Genomic DNA, 27,730 nt, shown 5'->3' on the forward strand with positions numbered 1-27,730 from the left:
TGGATACATCATACTTAGATCGTGTCTTGGAGAAATTCACATTCTGGTGATGGGAGGACAGTCATTGCTACCTTTCCTTCAGAGACACCTCTGTCCTTTCTTATGCTAAAAAATTGTTTAGTAGTTACTGCCTTCCTCCTCTTTCTTTTTTTCCAAGATTTTTCTATCTCCTACTTCTTAATGTGGGAATTCTGAAAATAATTGTCGAGGTGAAAATAACTGTAGCAGTGCACAGTTATTTTCCTGGTCTATAGTACTCCCTTTCTTTTTTTTTAGTCAAAGTTGACCCCACCTCCATGTCTCCCCTGGAGTTTCCAAGTGATAGTGATGAGAGTGCGATTGAGAGCGGATCTTCAGCCTTACATAGTCTGCAGGGATTGCAGCAAGAGTAAGTATTTAAAGTGTGCACGCGTGCGCACACACGCACGCATGTATAGAGTTAGAATTAACAGAACACAGCAGTAAAAGATTGAGGAAAACGAAGTATAAGCTAACTGCTTTCCCCAAGAACTATATAAGTGTGTGTACTTTTGTAGTGTTTTTCTCTAATAGCCTGGCTTTCTAATCTTGAAAGGAATTGGAAGCAATTAGCTTGCATTAAGCAACCATGATTTTTTTTATTTTTTGTTTTAAATGTTTTATTCATTTTAATTACCAACCACAGTTCTCCCTCCTTCTCCTCTTCCTGCTCCTCCCCCCCACCTTTCCAACAACCCACCTACCATTCACTCCTCAGACAGGGTAAGACCTTCCATGTGGAGTTAGCAGAGCCTGGCACATTAAGTTGAGGCAGGACCAAGCCCCTCCCCACTGCATCAAGACTGAGCAAGGCATCATTCCACCATAGGGAATGGGTTCCAGAAAGCCAGCTCATGCACCAGAGATAGATCCTGGTCCCACTGCCATGGACCCCTCAAACAGACCAAGCTACATAACTGTCACTTCCATGTAGAGGGTCTAGTTTGGTCCTATACAGGCTCCCCCACTGTTGGTCTAGGGTGTATGAGCCCCCACAAGCTCAGGTCAGCTGTCTCTGTAGATTTCCCCTTCATGATCTTGACCTCCCTTGCTCATGTAATCTCCCCTCCCTCTCTTCCACTGGACTCCAGGAACTTGGCTTGGTGCTTGGTTGTGGATCTCTGCATCTGCTCCCATCAGTTACTGGATGAAGGTTCTATGATGACAATTAAGGTTGTCATCAATCTGATTACAGGGAAAGGCCAGCTCAGGCATCCTGTCCACTATTGCTAGGAGTCTTAGCTGGGGTCATCCTTGAGGATTTCTGGGAATTTCCCTAGCACCAGTTTCTCCCTAACCCCATAATGGCTTCCTCTATCAAGCTATCTCTTTCATGAACAAACATGTTATATGAAAAATACATTTTGTTAAGCATGATAATGGCACATGTTGAAGTGAAATGTTCACACTGTTTGACATCGTAGCTACTCAAAGAAAAATTACCACCTCCAGTGCTTTCTCAGTGAGTTGCATTTCCTAAGCAGACTGGCCTAGTTGAAAGAATTGCTTACATTCTTCCAGCTATTTCTTCTCTTAGGGGAGCTAGCATTAAATTTGCATAAATGATAAAATGGTCTGAAATCCCACCACTGTAATTAGTCTAATCTTTCTTCCTTTATTTAGACCAGCAACAATGGCCCAAATGCAGGGAGAAGACTCTCTCGACTTAAAGAGAAGACGGATTCACCAGTGTGACTTTGCCGGATGCAGCAAAGTGTACACCAAAAGCTCTCACCTGAAAGCTCACCGCAGAATCCATACAGGTCTGTCCCTCACCCCCCCCCCACTGTTCCAGCTCCAGCACACACCTGCATACATAGAGGAGGCTAGAGGGAGAGAGAAAAACTACAAGGAAGAGAAGATCACTTATGGGTTTTCATCTTATTGTTCTTATCCTAACACCAAGAACAGTCTAGCGAAACAGAAAGCCTGGTACCGTCCAAATGAATGTGCTGCTGGGCCTAGTTTTGCAGTGCCATGTAGTCAATAGGTCCAAGGCATCATGCATGGTATCAGCACTTTACTAACTTAGCTACATCACCAGCCCCTTTGAGCTTTTGTTTGGTTTTCTTTTGTTGTTCACTTTTTTTTTGAAATGGGATATCATGTAGCCACCCATGGCCTCAAACTTGCTATATAACTGAGACTGACCTTGAATTTCTAATACTTTTGCCTTCATCTCCCAAGTGCTGGAATTCTAAGTATCCAATACCAAACCCATCATATTTTTGAGTTTTGCTTAAGGATTCTCTATATTGTTTTCTATGTACTAGTTTACTTTTCTACCATCAGTATACCAGGAATCTTTTTTTTTCATATTATTCTTACCATAGTGTGCTGTATTTGTTTATTTATTATGCTAGCTATTCTGACTAGGCTAGGGTAGCATACGGGTTCCTTTTATGTGTCTGCGATGGCTGAAAACCAAGCATATTTTCATGTATTTACTGGAACATTTGTACTTCTTTTCAGTAGTGAGTGTCCACATCATTTTCCCATTTAGTGAGTGAATTACTAATTTGCTATTATATTGAGTTCTTTGCATATTTTGGATACTAATCTTCTCTCTTATGCGTAGCTAGCAGAGATGTTTCTCTCACGTTATTGGTTGTGTCTTTTGCTGATTTTTTCTTTGTTCTGCAGATGCATTTTAATTTTTCACCCCATCTTGAGTTTATTTCCTGAGCTCTTAGAGTCATTGAAGTATTTTACATATTTCCTCTAAGTTTCAAAATTATGGTTCTGACATTAGTTTCTATGCCATTGTGAGTTTCGTTTTGTTTAGTGAGAAATAGGGATAAATTTTCAATGCTTCCCATGTGGGTATCTAGTTTTCTTAGCACCAGTTATTGTCACAGATGATCTTCCCCAATATGTGTGCATTAGATGCTTCTCATCATTGTAACTAAATATTTAAGCAAGTCAACTTTTTTTTCTTTTGGTTTTTCAAGACAGGGTTTCCCAGTAGCCATGGAGCCTGTCCTAGAACTCATTCTGTAGACCAGACTGGCCTCAAACTCACAGAGATCCAAGTGTCTCTGCCTCCCAAGTGCTGGAATTAGAGGTGTGCACCACCACCACCTGGCTGAGCAAATAAACTTTAAAGAGAAAATTATATTTTTGTTTCTAGTTTTAGTGTGTGGCCACCTGCCTCTGTTGCTTCCAGTGAAGCAGAACATTGTGGAGAAAATATGTCAGGGAAGAGAGTAGCTCACCACATGGTGGTGTACAAGAGACACAGATGAACAAAGAAGGCCCATGAACAAGATATGCTTTCTGAGTATATATATCTTCATGCACCCATCCTCTATGCAGGCGCTGTCTTGTGTTTTCCATCACTTATGAATAATGTAAAGTTTTAAGAGCGTCAATGGATTAAGCATTGATTAATAATCCAGTCACTTCTAGCATTACCAACTAGGGACAAGTCATCAACACATAGCCCCACATAACCTCTTGGGGTTATTTTGTACCAAAACATAATTTTTTTCTTTTGTCAAGAATTTAATGGCTGTAGACATGTGGGTTTATTTCTAGGTTCTTTATTCTATTCCATTGGTTTATGTGTCTGATTTTTTTTTACCAGCACTGTTTTTTTGTTGTTGTTGTTACTATTGCTCTGTAGTGTATTTTGTAATACCTTCAGCATTAATATCATAAACATTTTGTTTAAGATTGCTTTGGCTATTTAGGTCTTTTGTACATCCTTATCAATTTCAAGTGAGCCAGGAAGTGATAGCACACACCTTTAATCCCAGCACTCAGGAGGCAGAGAGTTCGAGGCCAGCCTGGTCTACAGAGTGAGTTCCAGGACAGCAGAACTATTACACAGAGAAATCCTGTCTTAAAAAACAAAAAGAAAGGAAGAAAGGAAGGAAGGAAGGAAGGTAAAGAAAATAAAATTAAAAGACTGCGGAGCACATACATTTTCAACATCATTTTTATTATATAGCTTATAAGAACCAGAGTCATGGCGGTGCTGGAAAAGGGTTTAGGAAGCCATTTAGGTTCACTGTTTACAGCATAGAGCTAATGAAGTGACAATAAAGGGACGCAGAACAGTCATAACGGTATCTACTCAGTATCGGGTTCTGCTTTTATTTTTGCTTCCTTTTGAGTATCACCTATATTTTTATTCTAGAAAAATAAAACTCAGGTTGTCAGGCTTGGCAGCAAGCACCTTTACCAAGTGAAGAAGTCCATCTCAGTTCTCTCTCTCTCTCTCTCTCTCTCTCTCTCTCTCTCTCTCTCTCTCATTTTGTTTTATTGCTGTGCATAAAATTTCAAGCACTGTATTTAAAGGGAGTATGAATTATAGACATCTTTGCCTTGTTTTTTTATTGTAAAAGAAATGCTTCCGGTTCGTCCTCATTCTATATTATGCTGGCTATCGACTTGCTGATAGTCTTTATAATGTTGGGGTATGATCCTCCTATTCTTAATTTCCTCAAGGCTTATATTATGACTATATGTTGAACTGTATCAGAGTCCTGTCCTGCATTTTTGGAGATTATCATGGCATATTTATCTTTGATCTTATCTATGTACTATGTTACATTTATCAATTTGTGTATGTTGATCCATCCTGGCACACCAGAATTTAATCAAGTTAAATATGGCTTATTTTTGATATGCTGTTTAATTGAGTTGAAAATAATTTGTTGATGATTTTTGTGTCTGTGTTCATCAAGACTGTTGTCCTGTACCTTGTTTGCTTTCTTTTTTTATGTGTCCTCATCAAGTTTTGGTGTCTAGATGACACTGACCTTAACTTGAACAAAAGCTTCATTAACCATAATAAAAGGCAAAGATCTTGAAATAGAAAAAGGGACTTCTTCCTGAACTATTTTGAATGAGTGTTCTAGCAGTGAGCTCAGATTGCCACACGGTGGCACTACCTCAACACGTTGGTTATAATTCATCTGGGTGTAGTGAAAATAGGATCTCCTAGGAGAAATCCTTGAGCAGTCACAATAAAGTCTATACATAGCAAAACTGTTGCGGAGTGTGGAGATGGGCTATTACTATGTTGAATAAAAGTGAAAAAAAAACTCATTTGCACTTCCTACATTCTCTGAGATCCTGTTGTTCTTTCTAGATGTTAATAATCTTGCATAACCTACCAGTTTCTTCTTTTCTTCGGTGAAAGAGATAGACAGGGTAGCACTGCCTAGCCTAGAACTCACTATATAGACCAGGCTGGCTTTGAACTCAGAGGTCTCCCTGTGCAGTCTTGTGGTTCTGAAATAAAAGGTGTGTACCACTACACCCAGATTGTCTTTAGTCTTTAATGCTTCCAGCTGTGTGCCATTCTTCTTAAAGGCTAATGCAGCAATTTCTGAATACTGAAATGATCAGTAACTAACATCTTTAATCAACCAAATAGTTTCCTGGTAATGCTCCAAACCTGTGAGATAGACCAGATTTAATTCTGTCGCCCATTATCTACTAAGTAATTAGTGAACACTCGAGAGGGTTAGTAGGCGGCAAGCAGTAAGTTAAAAGAGAAGATGCAAATCTGATTGCCACCAGACTTTAAAACAGCACAAAGCAAATGCCTCAGAAATTTTATAATGGGGAAAAGAGGGATAGAAGAGCAAAGACTGTTAGACTCCTAATACATTCTGTGTCTGCATTATTTATTGTCTTTTATTATAAAATAATACTCATTCTAGTAGATGAGAAACAGAGAAGCATATAAAGGAAAAAACAAATATTACTATGATTTGTGATCTGTGTTTATCCACAGTTAATGTGTATTTGTTCACATAGCATACTTCCTTTAATTAAAATAAAGTTTTGGCTGGGTGGTAGTGATGTACACCTTTAATCCCAGCACTCAGGGGGCAGAGGCAGGAGGATCTCTCTGAGTTTGAGACCAGCCTGTTCTACAGTATGAATTCCAGGACAGCCAGGGCTACATAGAGAAACCGTATTTTGAAAAAAATTAGATTTATTTATGTTTATTGTATGTGTATGGGTGTTTCCCCTGTATGCCTGTGTACCACGTGTGTGCCCGGTGCCACAGAGGCTAGAAAGAGGCATAGAGGCATCAGATCCCCTGGAACTGGAGTTACTGATGGTAGTGAGTTATCATATGGGTGCAGAGAATTGAGCCTAGATCCTTTGTAAGAGCAGCCAGTGCTCAGAACCACTGAGCCATCTCTCCAGCCCCAACTAATTAACTTCTGCAATACCTTCTCACTTAGGAACACAGACTAGCCTCAAATTCCTGGACCTCCTACCTCACTTTCTTTAGTACTAGGATTGCAGGTGTTCACTACCAGTCCTGGCTTATTTTTTTTGTTATAATATATATGATGTCTATCATATATGTTATATATGTCTACATCCTGATTTTAAAGTATTCAAACAGTACAAAAAGTTGTAAAAAAAAAGTCTCCTGCCATCCTTCTTTTTTACTTTTCCCATTGTTGATACTTTTCCTATAATTTCTGTTTCAATGTGTCGATGTTTCCTTTATCCTGAGTGTATAAGTGTGTGGTATATGACCCATGCATATAATGGGATTGTGCTTTGGTAGTTCTTCCTGTACTACTTTTTTCCATTTTTTCCTCTCCTGGTCATATATGTCCCATATATAATCCAGTTTTAACCGTAAGATTCAGAGCATGGAGCTTGATAGCTCTCCCCATTCCTCTCCATGGAAGAGTTTATGACCGGACAGAGGAGCAAGCAAGCTTCATCTGAGTGCTCTTTCCATTGAATCACGTGCTCTTGTTGTCGATGGATTTATTTCAGATCAGCCATTAGGAAGTATCCGATGAAAGACTATAGCTAGACTCAAGTAGTCGAGTAGAAAGTGGCAGCCACCTGGATTTGTGTTACAGTTTGCATGTCAAATTCCGCCTACAGGCTCCTGTGTTTGAAAACTTGGCCCCCAGCTGCTTGTGTGTGCTATTTGGGGGAGGTTGTGGAATTTTGGCAGTTGGGGCTTGGCTGTAGAAAGTGAATCTCGGGGAGGTAGGCTTACAGCCCAGCCCGACTTTCCTCTTTCTGCTTCCTGATCTGCAGAGATGTGAGTACACACTGGACCGAGCACCTGACATGGATGGAGCCTCCTGCCACCATGTCTACTTTGCCTTAATGAACTGCATGCCTGCAAACCATGACCCAGAATAAATCCTTTCTTCCCTAGCTTGCTTCTTGCCAGGCATTGGGTCACAGCTAGGGGAATACAGTTTGTACTAGCAATCTAATTTTTTTTTTCTTTTTTCTTCTTTTTGAGAGAGTACCTCACTATATATCCTTGTATAGCCTGGAACTCACTATGTAGACTAGCCTGGCCTCAAACTTGTAATCTTGTTCCTCCTGCCGCTCCCTCTTGAGTGCTAGGAGTGCCGGCAGGCTTTCCTATGTCTAGCCTCCACTGCCTACCTTTTAAAATGTTTTGAACAACCTTGTGGGATATTTCTGCTTCTGTTTAGATTTGAGAAAATGCACTTGGCCAGGGCAAAGTGACTGTGTACTGTAGGTTAGTGTGGTAGAAGCAGGATTCAAAGACTGTTTCTCTCCACTTTACTGTCTCAACCTAAGTTTAGACCTTCTGCAAACAGCACTGTGTAGTTGAGTAGATTTTTAAGTATCCTCACTACAAAAGGCAGTGTGTGAAATAATGCATATGCTAATCAGCTAGATTTAACCAGTCCACAGTGTCTGCGTATTTTGAAACTTGTAGAAGACAAGCAATATGATGTTTATTTGTTAAGCTAACTAATTAAAAAGGTGAATGAGTGTACCCCTTTACTGTGATTGTCTTACTTTTGGACTCGAGCTTTGATATAAATATAACTCATGCATTCTGCTGTGTTTGTGGTAGCAAGTCATTTGCTGATTACCTTAATTTTGCCGTATTCCCCCTGCAGGAGAGAAGCCTTATAAATGCACCTGGGATGGCTGCTCCTGGAAGTTTGCTCGCTCGGATGAGCTCACTCGCCATTTCCGTAAGCACACGGGCATCAAGCCGTTCAGGTGCACAGACTGCAATCGCAGTTTTTCTCGATCTGACCACTTGTCCCTACACCGCCGGCGCCATGACACCATGTGAATATCCCAGGCCCCAACAGACGTGCTGCACTGGTCTCCTGAGTGTGTGCTGAGGTCGAGACTGTGTTTGCCTCTTTTGACTACAACTTGCCCCTGTGATTGGGGTTAGAACAGCCTACTGAGCCAGGTTGATGAGACTGGAGAAACAGTTAGCTGGTCTCCATGTGGCTCTTCATATTCCGCTTTCACCTCTCCACTGTCCAGACTTCAGTTTTGTCAACCTCTTCCTGGGTTGAATTCTAGTGCGGCGCCCATGGTTGCCCTCCCTGATCCCTTATGCTATGTTATAGACATTTTTCCTACAATAACAAACAAAACAGGAATCAAACTCAAGGCTGTGAACAAATTTCTGCTGCTCCCCTCTTTTCTCTTGTTTTATAAAACTTTTATCCATATATATATAGATATATATGGATATATATATCTATCTATGTAGATATATATATATATACTGTAACCAGTACTTAAAGTCACTTGGTGATGTCCTAAAATGAGGGTTTTTTTTTTCAAAGTCATAGGTACAAGGGGCATAACGGTGTTGATTGGTCAGATTTACAGAGAATTGAGTCTGAAATACAGAGTCTCATTCTAACCCCAAAGGTTTTGTAGATCCAGTTTTACTTGTTCTTACCAGTTTGGTTTACAGACAATACCAGCCCTCCTTTTTGAAGTCCATCAAAGAAATGAAGGGATTTTTTTTCGACCTCCTCTTCCTCCTCATGCTCCTTTATAATTATTATAAAAGGTTTTATGGCACAATTACATTCTTTTTAGATTAAGTTTGGACAAATATTCAAAGCACAGAAAGACAGATCAATAGGGAGACGTATCCTAGGAAAGGGTGTTGGGCTGTGACAGGAAAAAGCAAACCTGGGAGGAACCTGTGAGCAATTATTTGGATAAGGTGTTAGCACTGCTGTTAATCCCAAACCTCATTCAAAGGGCAGCCTGTTGCAAAGGCGCTCTCGATGGCTTACATTGTACTGTTGATTCTTTTGTTTACATGAAGCAACCATTCGTCTGATTACCTGAGAGAAATTGCACACTGAGCATGTTATACAGAGGTGAGGGGTTGCACTAAAGGAATTTTGTTTACTTCGTGCCATTTATTTTTTTGGCTCTCCTTCTTCTGTTTTTAGTGAGATAGAAAAGATTGTTTTTCCGACACTGACATATGAACTGCTATCAATCCCCAAGCCATTTTATTTTAGGCGTAACAGCAGGATGCATAATATACATTTGGTTGCCCAATCAGACTGTTCCTAATATTCTCTGGGGCAGAAAACCCTCTGTTCCTGGCCCTGGACCTCAGATCTACCTCCATGTGGCATATCCCGTCTCCTGGGAAACAGGGGAGGGGCTCTGTGTCAGTAGAATTGGACGCAGCCTCTTGCCTAAAGGTTGTCTTTGTACTAAACCTTTTTTCTTGGCAGATATTCGAAAGTTCTAGCGTGAACACTTTAGGTTACTACCTCCTGTGGCTGTCCTTTCTATCTAAATCCTAGAACTCTACCATCTAGAAGGGGTCCTGTCTACTTCTGTCCAGATGAGGCAAATACGGGTTCAATTCTTTCTCCAGATAGTTCCTTGAGGCCTTACAGACCTGTACACTCCTCCCAGGGATCACACTAGTAAACCAAATTAAAGAGAATAATTATGTGATTGGTTGCAATATTTGTCCAATTTTATATGTTATCCTCAAAATTTATCTATAGTTGAGGCCAAAGTAGGTAGAATGTGCTTATGGCCATTGCCGCTAACGCCATGCACACGGTGGTTCTAGTCTCATATTTTGTTGGTTTTGTTTTGTTTTGTATTTACCTTGTTGTTTCCAGGCCATAAATTCTCCATAAGTTAAGACCTACTTTTGTTTTTCAAGATGACATATAGGTTTTCCTATTATCATTATCTTCATATAGGATTTTTCCTGACTTGGGGTATGCAAGTTCCAAGCTGTATGTATACTAATTACTAAAGCACTAATAAATATCTAGGGTCAGTCTATTAATGGGGACCACATTGTATGACAGATTGATAAATGTATATTACTACCATGCATGGGCTTAAGCTTATAATTGAGTAGTTGGTACAATATTATAGAACAGAGTCTGAAGGGTTACCTACCTTTTTCCCACTTTAGATCCTAAGATTTGTTTTCCAGAGTTCAGAATTGGCATGTGCCCCTTAGACTTCAGGATATTGAGACATATAGTTACAATATTAACATTGAGACATATATTTACAAATGAGCACTATCAAATTATAGTACTCATAAGGGTGATCAAATTAGGATCCTAAGTGTTGATGTTCCTAGCATCTCTGAGCCTTTATTCAAATATATTTCTGCAGAGTGATAATAGACTGTGCAGACGCTTGGTTCGTTGTCTTTAGTCACGAAACCATTTGAACCCTGTTCTTGTTGCCCTTTTTTCCAAAAATGGTAAAATCTTCCTAGTTACAAGCATATTCTTTAAAAATGTGTCATAATTAAGAAATTTTCACAGAGTAAAGAGATTCAAACACAGTACAGTGTAGAGTTACTGCACCAAAAGCACATGCACGTTTGCTAGATGGTGGAGCAGAAAGAAAATGAAATGCATCTCTCTTGGTTAACATCTGAGCTTCAACTAAGTTTAACGGGCTAACAACAGCAAAGCACTGTTAGTATGACATTTGCCTACATCGAGATATGGAAATCTCAATGGGATGATAATATTCAGGAATTTATTACAGTGGAATTCCTCCTGTAGACGTTTTGGCAGCTGAATATAACTATTGATAATTGCCATTGTAAAATATAGAAAATATAAATTGGTTTGATGAATTAGTGGGGTTCCTTATGTGCAGAACACAAATGTTTATAAAAAGAATTTCTTTTTAAATAAATTTTCCATGTTGGAACTCTTAGGTTTTCATAAAAAAAAATGTGAAAGTAGAGCAGAGTTCCTGTTCACTGCACATTGTACATTAGTATGGTACACTTGTTACAGTTAGTGGAACAATACTGATATGTTAATGTTAACTGCAGTCAGTGCTGTGTTCAGACGCCCTTAGTTTTCATCTGCTGTCCTTTTCCTGTTTTAGTATCTCCTTCAGAATACTGCATTGTATTAATCGTCACAGCTCCTTTAGTTGTGACAGCATCTCCTTGCTCGCAAGGACCTTGGGAGCATGTTCTTCAGTTGGAATTTACTTGCTATTTTTCTCATGAAAAGACTAGGTTAGTGGATTTGGGCCTGAACAAGCACACAAGTGAGTTACTATTTTCATAACATCATATTTCTGTAGCTTATCATTCTTCATGTTATCTTCAGTCACATGGCTGGAATAGTATATGTGAAATTTCTCACATAGACCCCTTTTCCTATTATGCTATACTGTTTGGAAGGAAGTTACTATGTGCAGCCCACACATGTGGAAATGGTGAGTTATGAACCATGTTCTTGAGAGCAATCCATAAATTCTTTGGAATTCTTCTGCATGGGAGCTTTACCTCCTTCCCATTTATTTATTTTCATAATTATTTATGCCAACATGGACTCATTGATATTTATTTTATAGTTTATTTTATAATCCAATGCTACTTGTATTTTGTTGCCCAAATTGTAGCTTTGACTGTTAGGAGCTCAATTAATTCCTAAGTCTTTTTTACCTACCCCATCATTTGTTTTTCAGCATGTGCTTGAGGTTTAGTGTCGTAAGATGTTCCAGGTTCATCTTGCTTTTGTTTTGTAGAGGCACTTTCATAATCAGACATTTCGTCAATGAGTTCTAATTCCTTTTACTGAAGAATTGTATCAGAAACCAAGGTCTGTGCACTATATGTGTTTGCTATGTTGGGGATATTATTTCTTCAAGGCTTTTCAGCCAATAGAAATATATGCATATATATTATGCTATATATATGCACGTGTCTATAAACATTTCCATATGTGATCTTCTTTATTATCTGTATATGAATTCATACCATTGTCTACAATCCTTAGTTATCTCCATAGCCTTCCATGCTAACAGTGAGAACCATAGATCCACCTTCTGTAATTGTTGAAGTCTAGTTTATATACATATGAACAGAGACTTAAGTGTTATTCCTTATACCCATGAGAAAAATCAACCAACTAGAACCCGGTGCTTATGGTAGTAACATTTTTAGAACTTCACAACTCCTTGAACCGGAATGGTCTACAAGATTCTTGAATTAAAGTTATCTGTATTTTCAATTCTATTCTAGCCCCTAAATGCTTTCTCATACATGAAGCAAAAACCATTGGTGATTGACCTAACCTGGAATAAGTCAAGGAAGCTTGTTGATCTTCCGTTGTGTGTGAGTGGGAAGGCAACTGCATGGGCCCAGTTTAAAGAAACACTTAGCACTGTCTTTTTCTTACTAAAATGGATCTCTGACAACTGGGTGGTCCCCTGATTTGCCTCTCTTCTGTATTTTCCCAAGTTTTTAGGCAAGTCACATCACCTCTCTGTGCCTCTATTAACCCATCTAAAAATGGGGATCCACATATCTACCTCACAGGAGTGTTGTGAGGCTTCTTATTAATAGATGTTTAAAATATGATGCGTGATCTCTAAATGAGCAAAAAAGTATTATAATCATTACTATGATGCTAATTAGAGTACCCTATATTTACCCTAGGGAAAGAAGAATAGCCCTCATCAGTAAACAGAGAAATTTAAATCAATAAGAAAGATCAGTGAAAAGTGGCCACTGGAAGTAATATTGTTTGTTCTGTTACCCTCACTTTCCTTACATCCTGTAACTATGGGATTGTCAACTGTTTCCAGACTTGAAGCATATTAGGACCTAAAATAATAAGAGGCAAAATACATAGTTTTGAAATGATATTTTTCTCCCTTTCTTACTCTGGTTGGACTGCATTACATATAACTTTGTCAGAAGCACAAAGACAATTTCTCAAAGCTTTTCAGTCTTTGGTCAGTTCCGTTTCATCAGTTCAGCTTTCTCTTTCTGCGTGTACTGTACATTGAACAGTAAAGCTAGGAGGGGAGTGGGGTGGGACGGTTGGGTTGGGAGTGGACGGAAGAGAATGGAAATTATGTAGGTGGTTTTCAAACACTGGGGAATACTTTCCATTTCTTTTTTTCTGGTGGTGGGTTGGGGACAAGGGAAGAGATAACTATTTTGTTAACAAATTCTCCTTCCCTTCCAGTAGATGTTTCCTAGGGTCAGTACAAATAGCCGTGTTGGATGTTACTTTTATAACTACGTTGTATACAGTGCTGTTTTCATTGTGTTCCTGAATCAAAAGGGAAGACAGTCCCTAGTGATGTTCAACCCTGGTTTTGACAGGAGGTCGCAGCAGGAGAGCAGTACCAGAAACTGACTTTCGTGGTGGGGAAAGGAGCCTGCAGTGAAGGGATTTATTGGAGTTTTGTCATTATTTAAAGAAATTATAAAACAGTATATTATGTATTAGTCTCTATAACTCTTCTGTTTGTGCCTCCTTATCTTAGTGCTTTAGAGCAGCACCTATTTTCACTCTCTTTTATACTTGTTCCTGTTCAGAGGTATGATGTTGAGCACTCTCTCATATCCGAGTCTGTTGTGTACCTGAAGATTCTCGAGAATTGTCTCAGTAAGCATGGCCACCCAGAGGTTACTCTGTTGTAGCTCAGTGGGCACCTCCTACTGCAGCTTCCAGGCAGGGTGTGTGCTTGAATACTAAGCAACCTTGTTCTGTCTGATTACTGTACTTTTTTAATAATAAAAATATTTTAAACCAGAAACCATGGGTTTGGTGTTCAGTTTATCTTCTCACTGTATTTCTTCAATGTGGAACAAGTAGCTTATTTTCTTTTTTGAAACTCTGCCTAAAAAAGTGTGACAGAGGGTACTATATAGTATTGTGCAGCAACAAAGGAAGTCAGACGGTCTCAAAAAATGCTTTTCTCTAAGTACATGAAGCCCTCCTAATTCTTGCTGTGTTATATTCAGACATACCCATGAATAAGACTTGATGAAGACTGTGTGCTGTTTTTGTATTTCCTATAGAGAATCCCCCAAGAGTTCTGAGGGTATGGAATCAAATGCTAGGTTTTCCTGTCCAGGCCTTTTGGGAGGAAGTAAATAGGTAAAGGAGGCTATTACGACAGTTTTAAAGTCCAAAGACATCTGAACACATTGCTAGTCCTGAGCAGGCTCGTAGGAAGAAGTCTCATCTGAAACTTTTGCATTGCAGAGAAGCATTAGAAGAAAAGTAGAAGGGGGGGAGGGGAGATCTCCTTCTGTGAAGGAGATGGAGGCCAGAAGTTGGAGGGACAAATTAAAAGTGGCTCTTCCCAAGGCTGTTGGGATGATGGATCCTAAAAAGAACAAACAAGTTTACAGATTTCCCCTCAGTGTTTATTTATTTTGTGAGAAGCAAAAAATATTTTGAAAGTGTTGTTAAAAAGAGCTTGGGGCTGGAGAGCGGTTAAGAGCATTGCCTGCTCTTCCAAAGGTCCTGAGTTCAATTCCCAGCAACCACATGGTGGCTCACAACCATCTGTAATGGGGTCTGGTGCCCTCTTCTGGCCTGCAGGCATACACACAGACAGAATATTGTATACATAATAAATAAATAAATAAATAAAATATTAAAAAATAAAATAAAAGAGAGAGGGTTGTTTGATTTAAATAAAAAGAGCTTTACAAGCTGGGTGGTGGTGGTGCACACCTTTAATCTCAGCACTCTGGAGGCAGAGGCAGGCAGATCTCTGAGTTCAAGGCCAGTCTAGTCTACAAAGTGAGTTCCAGGACAGCCAGGGCTACACAGAGAAACCCTGTCTTGAAAACAAAAAAGAAAGGAAGGAAAGAAGGAAGGAAGGAAGGAAGGAAGGAAGGAAGGAAGGAAGGAAGGAAGGAAGGAAGAAGGAAAGAAAGAAAGTTGGGTGGTCATTAAGGAAGCAGGACTTGTGAGCTTTGAGTCCCTCCCCTTCTCATCACAAGTACCTGTGGTAACTAGAGTGTACAATTATATTGTGCCTGGGGGGCCTAACACGCATAACAAAAGATTATCAGGCAATTTTCCTATATGCCAGTCCATCCTGCGTATATAGTCTCTTTATGTCGCTAGTAGTCACGCAGCCCATTTCTGAACCTCCAGCAGCTCCCACCAATACAAGCATGTACTTTCCCCGCCTTCAGAACACTGATTCAGAGTTATTGAACCTGTGCTCCAGAAATAGAAACTTCCAAGGCCTATGATGACGATTTCCACTTTCCCAGTTCCTGTGTTTAAATTGATTGTCATTACATTCAGGAGTGGATTAAAGGTGACTCATCTCTGCCTCCTGTGCTGCCACAGACATCAGCAGCTACAGGAACCCTCTTGTTTATAACCCACCATCTCCCTGGTACTTCCAAGCTGTAAAGAGAAGTCCTTTCCATTTTTCAACCTCTTTTTTTTTTTTTAAAAAAAAGTTTCAAATCTTTTTTTTTTTTTGTAAGTGCCCTTTGTTACTGGCTGCCTTGTAGGAAAGGGCCAATTTAGGTGTCTAGGAGAAACGTTTTCCATCTAGATAAGTAATCAGAACTTTGGGAAAGAGTAAATGAACTTCGTATCTGTAGTTGAAGGAATAGAGCCAACCCATGTACATGTTCAGTCCTTAGACTGAAAAGAATACAGGCATTGCTCAGACCTTCCGAAGCCACCATGTACACTTGCCACATTTTTTTCCCTTCCAAAGAAGTGGCCTCTATCCTGTTTCTATGCTCATCATATAATTCCTCTCATTTTTAAAGTTTTTTTGTTTTTTGAATTTATAATACAATCACATCATTTCCCCCTTCCCTTTCGTCCTTCCAAAGCCTCCCATATATTCCTCCTTGCTCGCTTTCGAATTCATGGCCTCATTTTTGTTAACTATTGTTACAAACATACATATTCCTAAATACATAAATACAGTCTGCTCAGTCCATATAATGTTGCATGTATATGTTTTCAGGGCTGACCATTTGGTATTGGATAGCCAATAGTGTACTGATCCCCAATAAAGACTGTTTCTCCTGCTTCCAGCCCTTCTCAGTTGCCTGTAACTTTTTTTCTAGGTTGGACGTAGCCCACCCTCCACATTAGCATGCTTTTCCCTTGTTCAGACTTTATGGGTGTGGCTTCTGACATTTCCAGAAGATAGAGTCTCAGCAAATGCCCTGGTGTCTGGCGCTTACAGTCCCCTCTCTCCCCCTCCTCCATGTTCCTTGAGCCTTAGGTGCAGGAGTTGTATTATAGACGTGTCTGTTGGGACTGGCCTCTGCAAGTCTCCATTTGGCTTGGTTGTACGTTGCAGGAAACTGTCTGTTGCAAAGAGAAATGTCCATGATGAGGGGTGAGGCTTGCATTTATCAGTGAGAATAAGGATAAATATTTAGAATATACTTAGGGAATATGATGGTTTAGTAAAGAGACAATTGTAGGTTCTTCTCCAAGGTCCAAGACACTTCCCAAGATAGGGTAGGTTTCCGGGATCAGGCACAATTTCCCTATTTTTGAGTGGGGTTTAATCCAGTTAAAGAGCTGTTAGGTATGGCCAAGGTATGAGTGCCACTACTGAACCTTAGTGTATGGTTCCATGCTGGCACTGTGGTTCATAGGCATCCTAGCTGGGAAGGACTGTTGGTTGCTTCCCTCCTTTGGAAACTCCCATGGCTCCCTTTCTGGTGACCGCTAGTCTTCCAGGAGGAGGCTTTCAGCTCAGTTCTAGCTCAGGGGCTCTGTCCGACTAACAATAGTCATGGCATTCCTCTCTTTTGAAAAATGTCCTTGTCATCAATGAATGCAAATGCAACTATGTTCCTTTTCTTGTTTTTGAACCACACATAATGTGCTTTTGTGCCTGAATTCCTTTACTTAGAATTTTGTTTGTGAGACCCATCCATGATCTGTGAGCTATTGCTGTGAGATATTTCATCATACACATATGATGGAATAAGTACTTATCTACTCCAAATATACTATATACTACCCCTTTTGTGGTAGGGAGTTCCCCTAACACTGTTTCAAGTTTAAATGTAACAATACTTAGAGAAACACATCTTCGGGGAAGGTTCCCTTAATGGCTTTTGATGTCCATTTGTAAGAAGTTCTATCTAGGGAAGGGAATCCTGGTGCATAGAATATTTGTTTACTTTTAAATATTTTTAAAATTTTATTTTTCTGTGTTTATTTTATTTTTTGGTGTTTTCCCTGCATGTATGTCTTTGTGAGGGTGTTAGATCCCCTGTTGTGAGCTGCCATGTGGGTGCTGGGAATTGAACCTAGGTCCCTTGGAAAAACAGCCAGTACTCTTAATCACTGAGCCATCTCTCCAGCCCAGACATTTGCTTTTTTTAAGCTTAGCTTAGCATTGTAAAATAGTTTTCAGTGCAATTGCATCAATTTAGATTTCTACTTATAATATGTGAGGTTTTAAATCACAACTCTGATAATATGTTACACCCTGCTTTTGGTTTTTTAAGGATCAAATCCAGGGTACTATTGCTGGGAAAGAAGACCATAAGGACTACTTTATGTAGAGAGATAACATGGTACTAATATGGATATGTGATATGAGTCAGCTATAACACAGCAGACACTGGACATCTCGGGAGGGGGGGCTGTGAGTCACTACCAATTGGCTGACTCTGAATGTCCTTGGACTCCCAAAGTAAACACCTATATAATCTGTTGGCTGAGTTCCACCTTTTGTGATCCTGTATAAGTATGTCCCTGAGGTCAGACATAAGAGACTGTGCCTTTGCCCACCTGCCTGTTTCTCTACAGGCCTGCGCACTTAGCTTCATGTGGCCTGGGTGCCAGTCTGCTCACATGTATACAGCCTGTGTGTACCTGGGTGCCTGCTGGTGCCTGACTAATGGATGTATCTTACCACCGTACTTCTCAAATCCTCAGATTCTCCTCAGCCTCCTGACTTCTCATGACACTCCTCCTTTCCTGGCGTTAAAGCATGCGCCTCACAACAGTAGGATTAGAAGTCATTCTCCTTCTTTCTTCCTTTGTATTTCTTTTTCTTTTTCTGGTTTATCAAGACAGGCTTTCTCTGTGTAATAGCCTTAGCTGTCCTAGAACTAGCAACTAGCTCTGTAGACCAGGCGTTGAACTCACAAGATCCTTCTTGCCTCTGCCTCCCAAGTGCTGGGATTAAGCATAAGCACCACTACCTGTTTTCTTTTAAACTGATAAACTTGTCCTTAAGTTTTCTTCAAACTGTGTTTAGTTATTTTTTTTATCCATGACACTAAGAGCCTATGAAAGGGATCCTGTGTTCCTGGTAACAATACATGCTAGGGATGATCTAATACCTAGCAAAATGAATTTCTTGAATTCCTGTTTTGGCCAACTTCATGATATGAAAATATGCCAGTGACTTCCATTACCATTTACTTGATCCCCTTTGAGATTTTTTTGTCACAGTTACCTTTTGATGTCTTCTATTAAAATATCTGTTGAAGATTGCTCCCAGATACCAGCTTCCAAGATAGAAGTACTTAGTCTCAAATTACTGGGGACGTTAGTAGGAGATCCATGTGATAGCATCTGTATTGGCTGGGTATATAATGCACAACCTAGAATCACCTGAGAAGAGAGTCTTAATTGAGGAGTTGTCAAGATCAGGTTGGTCTGTGGGCATGTCTGTGGGGGGATTGTCTTGATTGTCAACTGACCCAGCCCACTACGGACAGCACCCTTCCCTGGCTGGGTCCTGAAGTATGTTAGAATGAGGAAAGCCAGCAAGTAGACACATTCCTTTCCCCTGACCTTGACTGCAGATGTGCTATAACTTGCTGCTTCAGTTTCTGCCTTGACTTCCCATGGAAGTCTATAACCTGGAGCTGTGATGTGAATAAACTCTTGACTCTCCTGTGCTGTTTTGCTCAGAGTATTTGTCACAGGAACAGAACTGAAACTAGAACAGTTCATCTCAATGGATTCTTCTCCAAAACATGCCTACTCAAAGGCACATGCCCTTTTTACAGTTAGCTTAGACCCAGCTTGTATTCAGTGGCTGATGCATGCAGCTGTTAAAACTGGCACCCTTTCCCCATTCGGGAACAAAACTTGCTTTTGGATTTGTCTGACTCTTTTGCTGTGGTTATATTGAAGTTCTACATTGCCTTCTATGCTGTTTTCTCAACATCCCTCTGGATTTTCATCCTCACAACATATCCCAATATATTATATATATATTATATATATATATATATATATATTTTAATAACTGCACTTACATTTTTTTCAAATTTAGATACAGATTCCACCTAAAACTAGTTTTTACATATGATGAGATGTAGGGACTATTTATTATTATTCTACATGGATAAACATTTCGCCTTAACATGGTTTGTTGAAACCTTTATCATTTTCCCACTGAAAGTGTCACGGAGCTCCATTTCTGTTCTGATGATGCAGTAGTATTCATAATAGCTGTATAATAAAGGTTAGAACCTAGTGAGAAAACTCTCATCATATGTTTTTATTCTTTAAGTTATTGGTTTGGTGATTTACATTTTCAGTTCCTAGTATCAAGCTGCTTTTTCTTTGTAGGATGAAGTCACCTTGACTGCAGTTTATAATAAACACTGTTATACATCCTGTAGTTTTCTGCTTCAGTCCTCATTGATTTTTTTCTTTTTGTTTATTATTCTTTTCTTTGTTAAAGATTCTTTGTACGGTATGATGAACACAGTTAGCAGTGGTGTATTATGCATTCCCAAACTGCTACGAATAAATTCCAAATGTTCTCATGATAAAAATTATTTGAGGTGGGGCTGGAGAAACGACTCAGTGGTTAAGAGCACTGTCTGTTCTTCCAGAGGACCCAAGTTCAATTCTCAGCACCCACATGGCAGCTCACAACTGTCTGTAATTTACAGGGGACTCAACACTCATGGCAAAACACCAATGTATGTATGATAGATAGATAGATAGATAGATAGATAGATAGATAGATAGATAGATAAAGATACATTTGAGGTGCATATGTTAATAAACTTTAATTATTCTAAGTTACATTTGTAAATCATAATATGACTTTGTACCTTATACAAAGTCTTACTCTATTGTACAGGCTAGTCTCTAATTTCCAATCCTCTTATCTCAATATCTCTATTACTAGGATTGCATGGGTGCATCACCATGCCTGCCCCACCTTCCCCACCCTCTCTTCCTCTCTGCCTGTCTCTCTTCTCTCTTTTCTATGTGTGCAAAATCATTGCCTCACCGTGTAACACTGGCTGACCTCCAATACTATCCTCATATGTATTGTGGTTACAGTCATGTACCACCACACCCAGCTTTTCATAAATTGAAACATCTTCATACATATTTATGAAGTATATTATGGTAATCCAATACATGTACACAATGTACAAATCAGGTCAAGGATTAGGGAGACTGTTCTACACACAGACACACACACAAATACAACACATACATACCCCAACACCACCCCACACAAAATTAAGTACTCAGATGAAGACAATAAGAATTTTGATCCTATTCTCTTTGGATGTATACCTTGCTCAGCCTAGATGTAATAGGAGGGCCTTAGACCTTCCACAAAGCAAAGTGCCTTACCCACTCTTAGGATTAGAGGGAGATGGGGTAAGAGGGTACATGGAGGGAATGGAGGAGGGAATTTGGATTGGTAATTTTTAAAAAATCTAATAAATTAAAAAACAAAAAAACCAAGAATTTTTACCTCAAACAATGCTTTCTTATGCTGCCAATTTTGTGCACTCTTTCTAGACATCTGAGATACATTGTATATTTTATTCTATAGTTACCCTACTTGTTAGAGAAGTAGTTCCTCCACTCCAACTATGCTTTAGTACCCCACCCTGAACTTCTTTCCACACACTCTGCCTTCCTAGACTGAAATAACCACTAGTCCAGTGCAGTCTTCTATAAGATTGATTTATTAGATTTCAAAAATGATTAAGAACAAGTTGTGTCTGGATGTTTTTCACTTAGCATAAAGGGTCCCAGTTTTGTAATGATCTGTCCTGTCCCTTTAAGAGACATGTCCTGCCCACTCCGCCCTCTCCCTTCCCTCCCCTGCTCTGTCTGCTGAGGCGGGCAGATCTTCCTGCTTGCAGCCTGAGTTTCTTCCTTTTTAATCTCTCTCCCAAAGAGGTAGCTTCTGTCTCTCCTTTCTCCCCACTTCTCCTTTCCCCACACTCTCTTTCTCTCTCTTTGCCTCTCTCTGCTCTTCCCCCTTCTCCCCTTTTCTTCCATAACCCACTAAATAAATACCCACTTTCTCTGCTTGACATGCCTATCTATCTTGGTCTCTCACAACCATGTGGCTCCCTGCCTAGGCTACTTGCCTAGGACCTGCTGACCCTCATGGCCCATGGGTCACCTGGGGGCTCCCTGCCTGGGACTCACTGCCTTCGTGGCCCATTATGGTCTCGTGCCCTCTGCCCACTGCTGCCACTTGGGGACCTGCAGCGTTTTATTTTTACCATTACATTGGTGCCTTGTGACTTGGCCAGGCTCTCTACGTTCCCTCCCACCCACCCGGTCTCTGCAACCAGGATTCTTTACAATAGCTCTGCATCCTATTTGCCTGAATGCTGACCTCTACACATGCCAACAGCTTTGGTGTTGAGTTTTCCTATTCTAGCCCCCAACCACAGCCTTCATGGCTAGGTTGAGCCCTTCACTGACATTCATCTCTGGTTGCTTTCCAAAGTTAAAATTGTGACTGGACAGACCAGGGTTGGTCCTCCTGTACTAGCACTGCACACACTGTGCCATGCATTCGATTTGGGGGCCCAGGGTCCCTCAGATTTTCTTTCTCCTTTTCTTTTCTTTTCTTTTCTTTTCTTTTCTTTTCTTTTGGACCACTCATAAGTGGTTGCCTCCATGAGAGAAAATTGGAGCAGCCTCTAGCCTCTTTGGATTCCTAGTCGCCTGGACCTGAACCAGTCAGGCTTTAACACCCCACTTATATAGAGAGGATGCTCTTCTATAGGCCCTGTAGTGTTTTTCATGGATTTTTCACATTTTCAGCTATGGTATAAATCCTCAAACTATGCCCTGCTGGTGTCCTGCCAGCTCTGCTTTTCCTCAAACTGTCCCTGCCACTGCTGCCGACAAGATTGGTCAGACCCATGAGACAGCTGTTTTCCATTCCAGTCTTTACTCCCTGCCGTGGCTTTGTGGCATGGTGGCTCGGCAACAGGACATATTACGCTTCTAGGTAAAACTCCAACAGCTCAAAAAATGTGGCTTTTCCATACAACATGTGACTGGTGCCATTTTGACTGAGGTCAGGTGACCTTACCGCCATCTAAACTGATGGCCAGGTCAGGTGACCAAGTCCTGCCATCCTTAATAAGATATACCCTACCCAGTCCCCCGGTTTACTTATGTTTTTGTCTTTAAATTCCTCTTGCTAACTCTGTTACATGTGTGTTTTGTGCAGTGGCATGCCTTGTTAGGGCCCACCAAGAGCATCCACTTTGCCCAATTCCTCTTCACTCTGTGTGTGTGTGTGTGTGTGTGTGTGCACATGTAACTTAAATACACCTATGTTTACTGTTAAATGTTATAATTGTCTGCCCATTATATCTCGTTCTAGACTAAGAAAGGAATAAGTCTCATGATTTAAACTGGTATGTACTTTTAAGCCTCTTATAAAAATACTCTATATGTAATCCAACCCTGATTTAAAATCTATTAGGCTGTTCTTCCTATTGACAGTTCTGCCATTAACCTCCTATTGCAAGCATTTTTTCTTCTTTCTGTCTTTTTATGAGTGTAAATCTTACCTGTTAAATTGAGAGCCAGTACAGTCAAACTCAGACCCAGCTCTCCAGACAAATTCTATGCTGTAGCTGTACCTCATAAACAGCACTCAACTGCTCAGAGACCTGGGGAATATGGCATTTAAATATTTAATTATTAAAAAAACTTTTCATAACAAAAAGAGGCAGGTTGGCTTCTAGCAGCAGCACTCTATTTCCTCCAAAGAAGACATAAGACAAATGGGCACACAACAACAACCATCCTCAATTCATTTCAACTGCCAAGTGCTGACCACTGGGAAAAACTGCCTTTCATCTAAGCTGAAAATTTCTAGACATGGACATTGACAGCTTAGCTGCTCAGGTCAAGGTAGGCTTGTCTTCCTACAGATTTCTTAGCCCACAGGATCTTCTGGTGCCTGGCAGACTCTGTGCTAAACAGCAAAAGGCAAATGTGACCTTCAGCGACCATGGAGGACCCTGAAGAGTAGCTCTGGGTGCCAATCAAGTAAGTTCTCTGTCGTTTTTTAATCAGTAACTCAAGTAAAATTTTGTCCTTCTCCAAGATCTCTGATGCAGTTTGACAGCTGAGAAGTTTTGTCAACTTAAAAGGACAACCTCACCAAACAAATTCTAGCAAAAGACAAATACAAATTATTAAGGTGTATACCTGCAAGTTATAAAAGTGTGAGTACAAATACAAGCTATCAAATTTTTCTCTCATGCTGCCTTTCATAGTCATAAAGACACTTTTTTTTAAATTTATTTATTTATTAAGGATTTCTGCCTCCTCCCCGCAACCGCCTCCCATTTCCCTCCCCCTCCCCCGATCAAGTCACCCTCCCTCATCTGCTCGAAGAGCAATCAGGGTTCCCTGACCTGTGGGAAGCCCAAGGACCGCCCACCTCTATCCAGGTCTCCTAAGGTGAGCATCCAAACTGCCTAGGCTCCCCCAAAGCCAGTACGTGCAGTAGGATCAAAAACCCACTGCGATTGTTCTTGAGTTCTCAGTATTCCTCATTGTCCTCTATGTTTCATTATGTAAAAATACCTGTCACAGTCATTCTGATATAAATATGCTTCTGTTTAAAACTTATGTTTTCACAAACCCAAAGAATTCTTGTGAGTTCCAAGGAGCCGACTTGAAGGATCCACCTTAATTAAACAGGTCAGATACATCCCTTTCAATTCCCTAGTCCTAATTTTTTCCCCTAAACTTAACTTTGTCCTTTGTTCTGCCATTACCTTAAACAGGTATAAGAGACACCAGACATTTCCATACCACAAATACTGGACAGGAGCAAAGAGACCAGCTACCCCAGGAAGTGACCAGCACCCAGATTTCTCCGGTTCTTAACCCCCCCCAAGACAACACCCACAAATAAGCAGGAAGCAGTCTGGAGAATCTGCCATCCCAATTCCTTTAACCTGTTGTGCCTAACCTCCTGCCTTTTTATTATATAAAAGAGATGGGACTATAATGGTCTGTCCTGTCCCTTTAAGAGACAAGCCCCACCCACTCCCTTTCCTGTCCACTGAGGCAAGCAGATCTTCCTTCCTGCTTGCAGTCCAAGTCTCTTCCTCTTCTGTCTCTCTCTCAAACAGGCAGCTTCTGCCTCTCTCCCTTCTCCCCACTTCTCCTCTCCCCCATTTCTCTTTTTCTCTCTCTTTTTCTGCTCTTCCCTTTTCTCCCCTTCCCCTTCTCTTCCATAACCCACTAAATAAATACCCACTTTCTCTGCATGGCATGCCTACCTGTCTGTCTCTCACCAGCTGCGGTTGCAGTTCCTCGTGGGACTGGCTGCTTTGTCTCCTGTCTCTCACCCTCCACGCAGCTCCCGGCCTGGCACTTGCTGCCTCTTGTGGCACACAGGCCCCTTGGGGAACTGTGCTATTTTATTTTTAACATAACATTTATAACAAGTGTTATCCATGCTACTCAAAAGAACAGAATTGCATTCTTTGTAATCTGGATTTATGAAGGATATGTGGAAAAATTCTCTAGTTTGGATATTGAACATTGTGCTGCATTACAAGTGGGAATGCATATGTCTTTGGTACTTCATCTCCTTTATGCCCAGCTGTGGAATTACTGGATTTTATGGTATTTCTACTTGCAGCTTTATGAAGAATCTCCGTACTAGTTTTTCAGTTTGTTTGTTTGATTTTCTGTTTGGGGGTTTTGTTTGGAGAATTCTAATTGGTCTTATAATAAAAACCCAGAGTCAGAATTGGAGTAAATGCTGAAAGATCAGAGAAGCAAAGCAGCCAGCCATTAGTTCTTACCTCTACAAAATCCTCAGACCAAATGGGATATTCTGTCTCTACAAATCCTCAGACTAAATGCCTCCAGCTCCTGTATCTTCCTGCCTTATTCCTCTTTCCACCCAGCCATATCCATTCTTGTGTCCACCTCCCTAGTGTTGGGATAAAGGCTTGTGACTTCCAGGTACTGGGATTAAAGGTGTGAGCCACTGTGACCTGGCTCTGTTTCTTTTTGAGACTGGATCAATCTAGTGTAGACCAGGTTGACCTCAAGCTCACAGAGTTCCAACTGCCCCTGCCTGCTGAGTGCTGGGATTAAAGGTGTGCACCACCACTGCCTGGCCTCTAGGGCTAACTAGTGGCTAGCTCTGCACTCTGATCCTCATGCAAGCCTTATTTGTTACAGCACAAACAAAATGTCACCACAGGGTTTTGTTGTTGTTGTTTTTCTGTATTACAGCCCTGACTCCTGGAACTTGCTCTGTAGACCAGACTGGCCTCAAACTCAGATCCTCCTGCCTCTCCCTTCAGAGTGCTGAGAGTAAAGGCCTGTGACACCACCATCCTGCTCATACTTTTTTCCATAAAGCATGGATTTCAATCAGTGTATAAAAAGGTCCTTTTTCTCTGCCTGCTTGCCGGCATTTGTTAATTTTTATATTTTAACCATGATCATTTAACTGAAGTGATAATGGTGTCTCTTTATATTTTCAATTTTGTTTGTAATTACCTGATGTTTAGGAGACTGAAGATTCTTTTTTTTTTAGGTAGGAAACAAATATGTTTATTTTAGAATAAGCCATACGGAAGGCAGTTATAAAATCAGGAAGGAAACTCCCATGTTCTCCAAATGTGTCCATGAGATCATTTGGTCTCACAGCTTTCTTTTTTTTTCATTTTTTTATTATTTATTTATTAAAGATTTCTGTCTCCTCCCCACCACCGCCTCCCATTTCCCTCCCCCTCCCAGACTGAAGATTCTTAAATATACTTTTTATCCATCTGCATATCTTCTTTTGAGAAGTATTTCATGTTTAATTGGATTGCTTGTGTTGTTCATGTTAACCTTTTGTGTTCCTTATTAAATTCTAGGTATCAATCCCTGACCTAGTGAATAATCGTAACTGTATCTTTTATTGTATGCTCTATCTTAAAAAATCTAGACAGTTCTTTATTGTCATTTAAGTCACTTAAAATGAGACTTTTATCAAGAATACCTCTCTAGCAAAATGTTCCCTCTTTGTCTTTACCTTTACTTCCTGAGTTTTTATTGTTATTGTTGTTGTTGTTATTGTTGTTTTTAATCTAAAAAATTTGTATTCAGTATATTTTGACCATACTTTTCCTCCACCAACTCCTCCTAGATCATCCCTGCTCAACTCTATGCTCTCATTTTCTTCCTCCCTTTCCCAAAAGTAAAACAATTAGAAACCAGAGATCAAGACAAACAATAAGACAAGAGTGAGACTCAAGGATCTACGTGGATGAGGACAGGATTGTTAGAGCCGGAGGTGGTGGATGACTCCAAGGAAACAGTGTCTTCCAGACCCGCAAGGCTGATACATGTAGGAACCCCAGAGACTGACAGCATGCATAGGGTCGGCACAAGTTCAAAGCAGACAAAAATCCTAGCATGAAGAAAGGGAAGTGAACGCGATGTCCTCTCCTGAACCAAGAAGCTTTTTGTAATTGTTGCCTTCTGGGAGAGGGAAAATCTGTTTTCTCCAGTGGTGTGCCACTAAATATTATCAGCCAGGACAGGACCCACACCAAGGAGTAGTTAGCCAAAGCAAAATGGACTTCGTGTTTTGTTGTCATGTGCTTTTTGTTTTGTAGGTTATATGCGCTGATAACTGTGTTTGTGCTGTAACAACTAAAGTTTGCCTGAAGATCAGAGTGTGGAGCTAGCCACTCTAGTTAGCCAGAGAGGCCAGGCAGTGGTGGTGGACACCTTTAATTCCAGCACTTGGGATGCACAGGCAGACGCATCTCTGTGAGTTCAAGGCCACCCTGGGCTGCACAAGATTGAATCTGTTTAAAAGAGAAACAGAGTTTACACCTTTAATCCCATTGCTAGAGAGGTGGAGACAGGAATGATATGGCTGGAGAGAGTGAGAGAGGAATATAAGGTGGGAGGAGATAGGAGCTCAAGGCTTTCAACCTTAGAGACAGGATTTCCCATTAAGTCTGAGGATTCTATAGAGTTAAGAACAGGTGGCTGGTGGCTGGCTGCTCTACTTCTCTGATCTTCCAGCATTTACCCCTATATCTGACTCAGGGTTTTTATTATTAAGACCAATTAGAAATTGCAGTGTGGTCATATCTTTTTTTTTTTTTTTGGTTTTTCGAGACAGAGTTTCTCTGTTGCTTTGGAGCCTGTCCTGTAACTTACTCTTTAGATGAAGCTGGCCTTGAATTCACAGAGATCTGCTTGCCTCTGCCCCCTCCTCCCAAGTGCTAGGATTACAGTTGTACAACACCACCACCTGGCTGTATGTTATATCTGATTTTCGGTGGCTGCTTACTTTTCTATGAAGAAGCAGCTTCATTTTTATAATCCCATTTGTCTATTTCACTTCATTGCCCTGGGAGTCCTATCAAAAAATTGCCATTCAT

General features: G+C 40.4%; 1 protein-coding gene across 4 annotated transcripts in view; it reads left to right on the forward strand.

Moving 5' to 3' along the window:
- Positions 1–13,845, forward strand: part of Klf8 (KLF transcription factor 8) — a 158,009-nt gene extending 144,164 nt beyond the window's left edge. For all 4 annotated transcript variants that reach the window (XM_075957847.1, XM_075957846.1, XM_075957845.1 and 1 more), the window contains 3 exons: positions 277–388; positions 1,642–1,781; positions 7,905–13,845. In XM_075957847.1, coding sequence (XP_075813962.1) covers positions 277–388; positions 1,642–1,781; positions 7,905–8,086 — 434 coding nt within the window. In that variant the 3' untranslated portion in view covers positions 8,087–13,845. The remainder of the gene's footprint in view (positions 1–276; positions 389–1,641; positions 1,782–7,904) is intronic.
- The last annotated feature ends 13,885 nt before the right edge of the window (positions 13,846–27,730 follow it).

This window comes from Microtus pennsylvanicus, chromosome X (genome assembly GCF_037038515.1).
Source record: "Microtus pennsylvanicus isolate mMicPen1 chromosome X, mMicPen1.hap1, whole genome shotgun sequence".
In the NCBI taxonomy this organism is placed as follows: Eukaryota; Metazoa; Chordata; class Mammalia; order Rodentia; family Cricetidae; genus Microtus; species Microtus pennsylvanicus.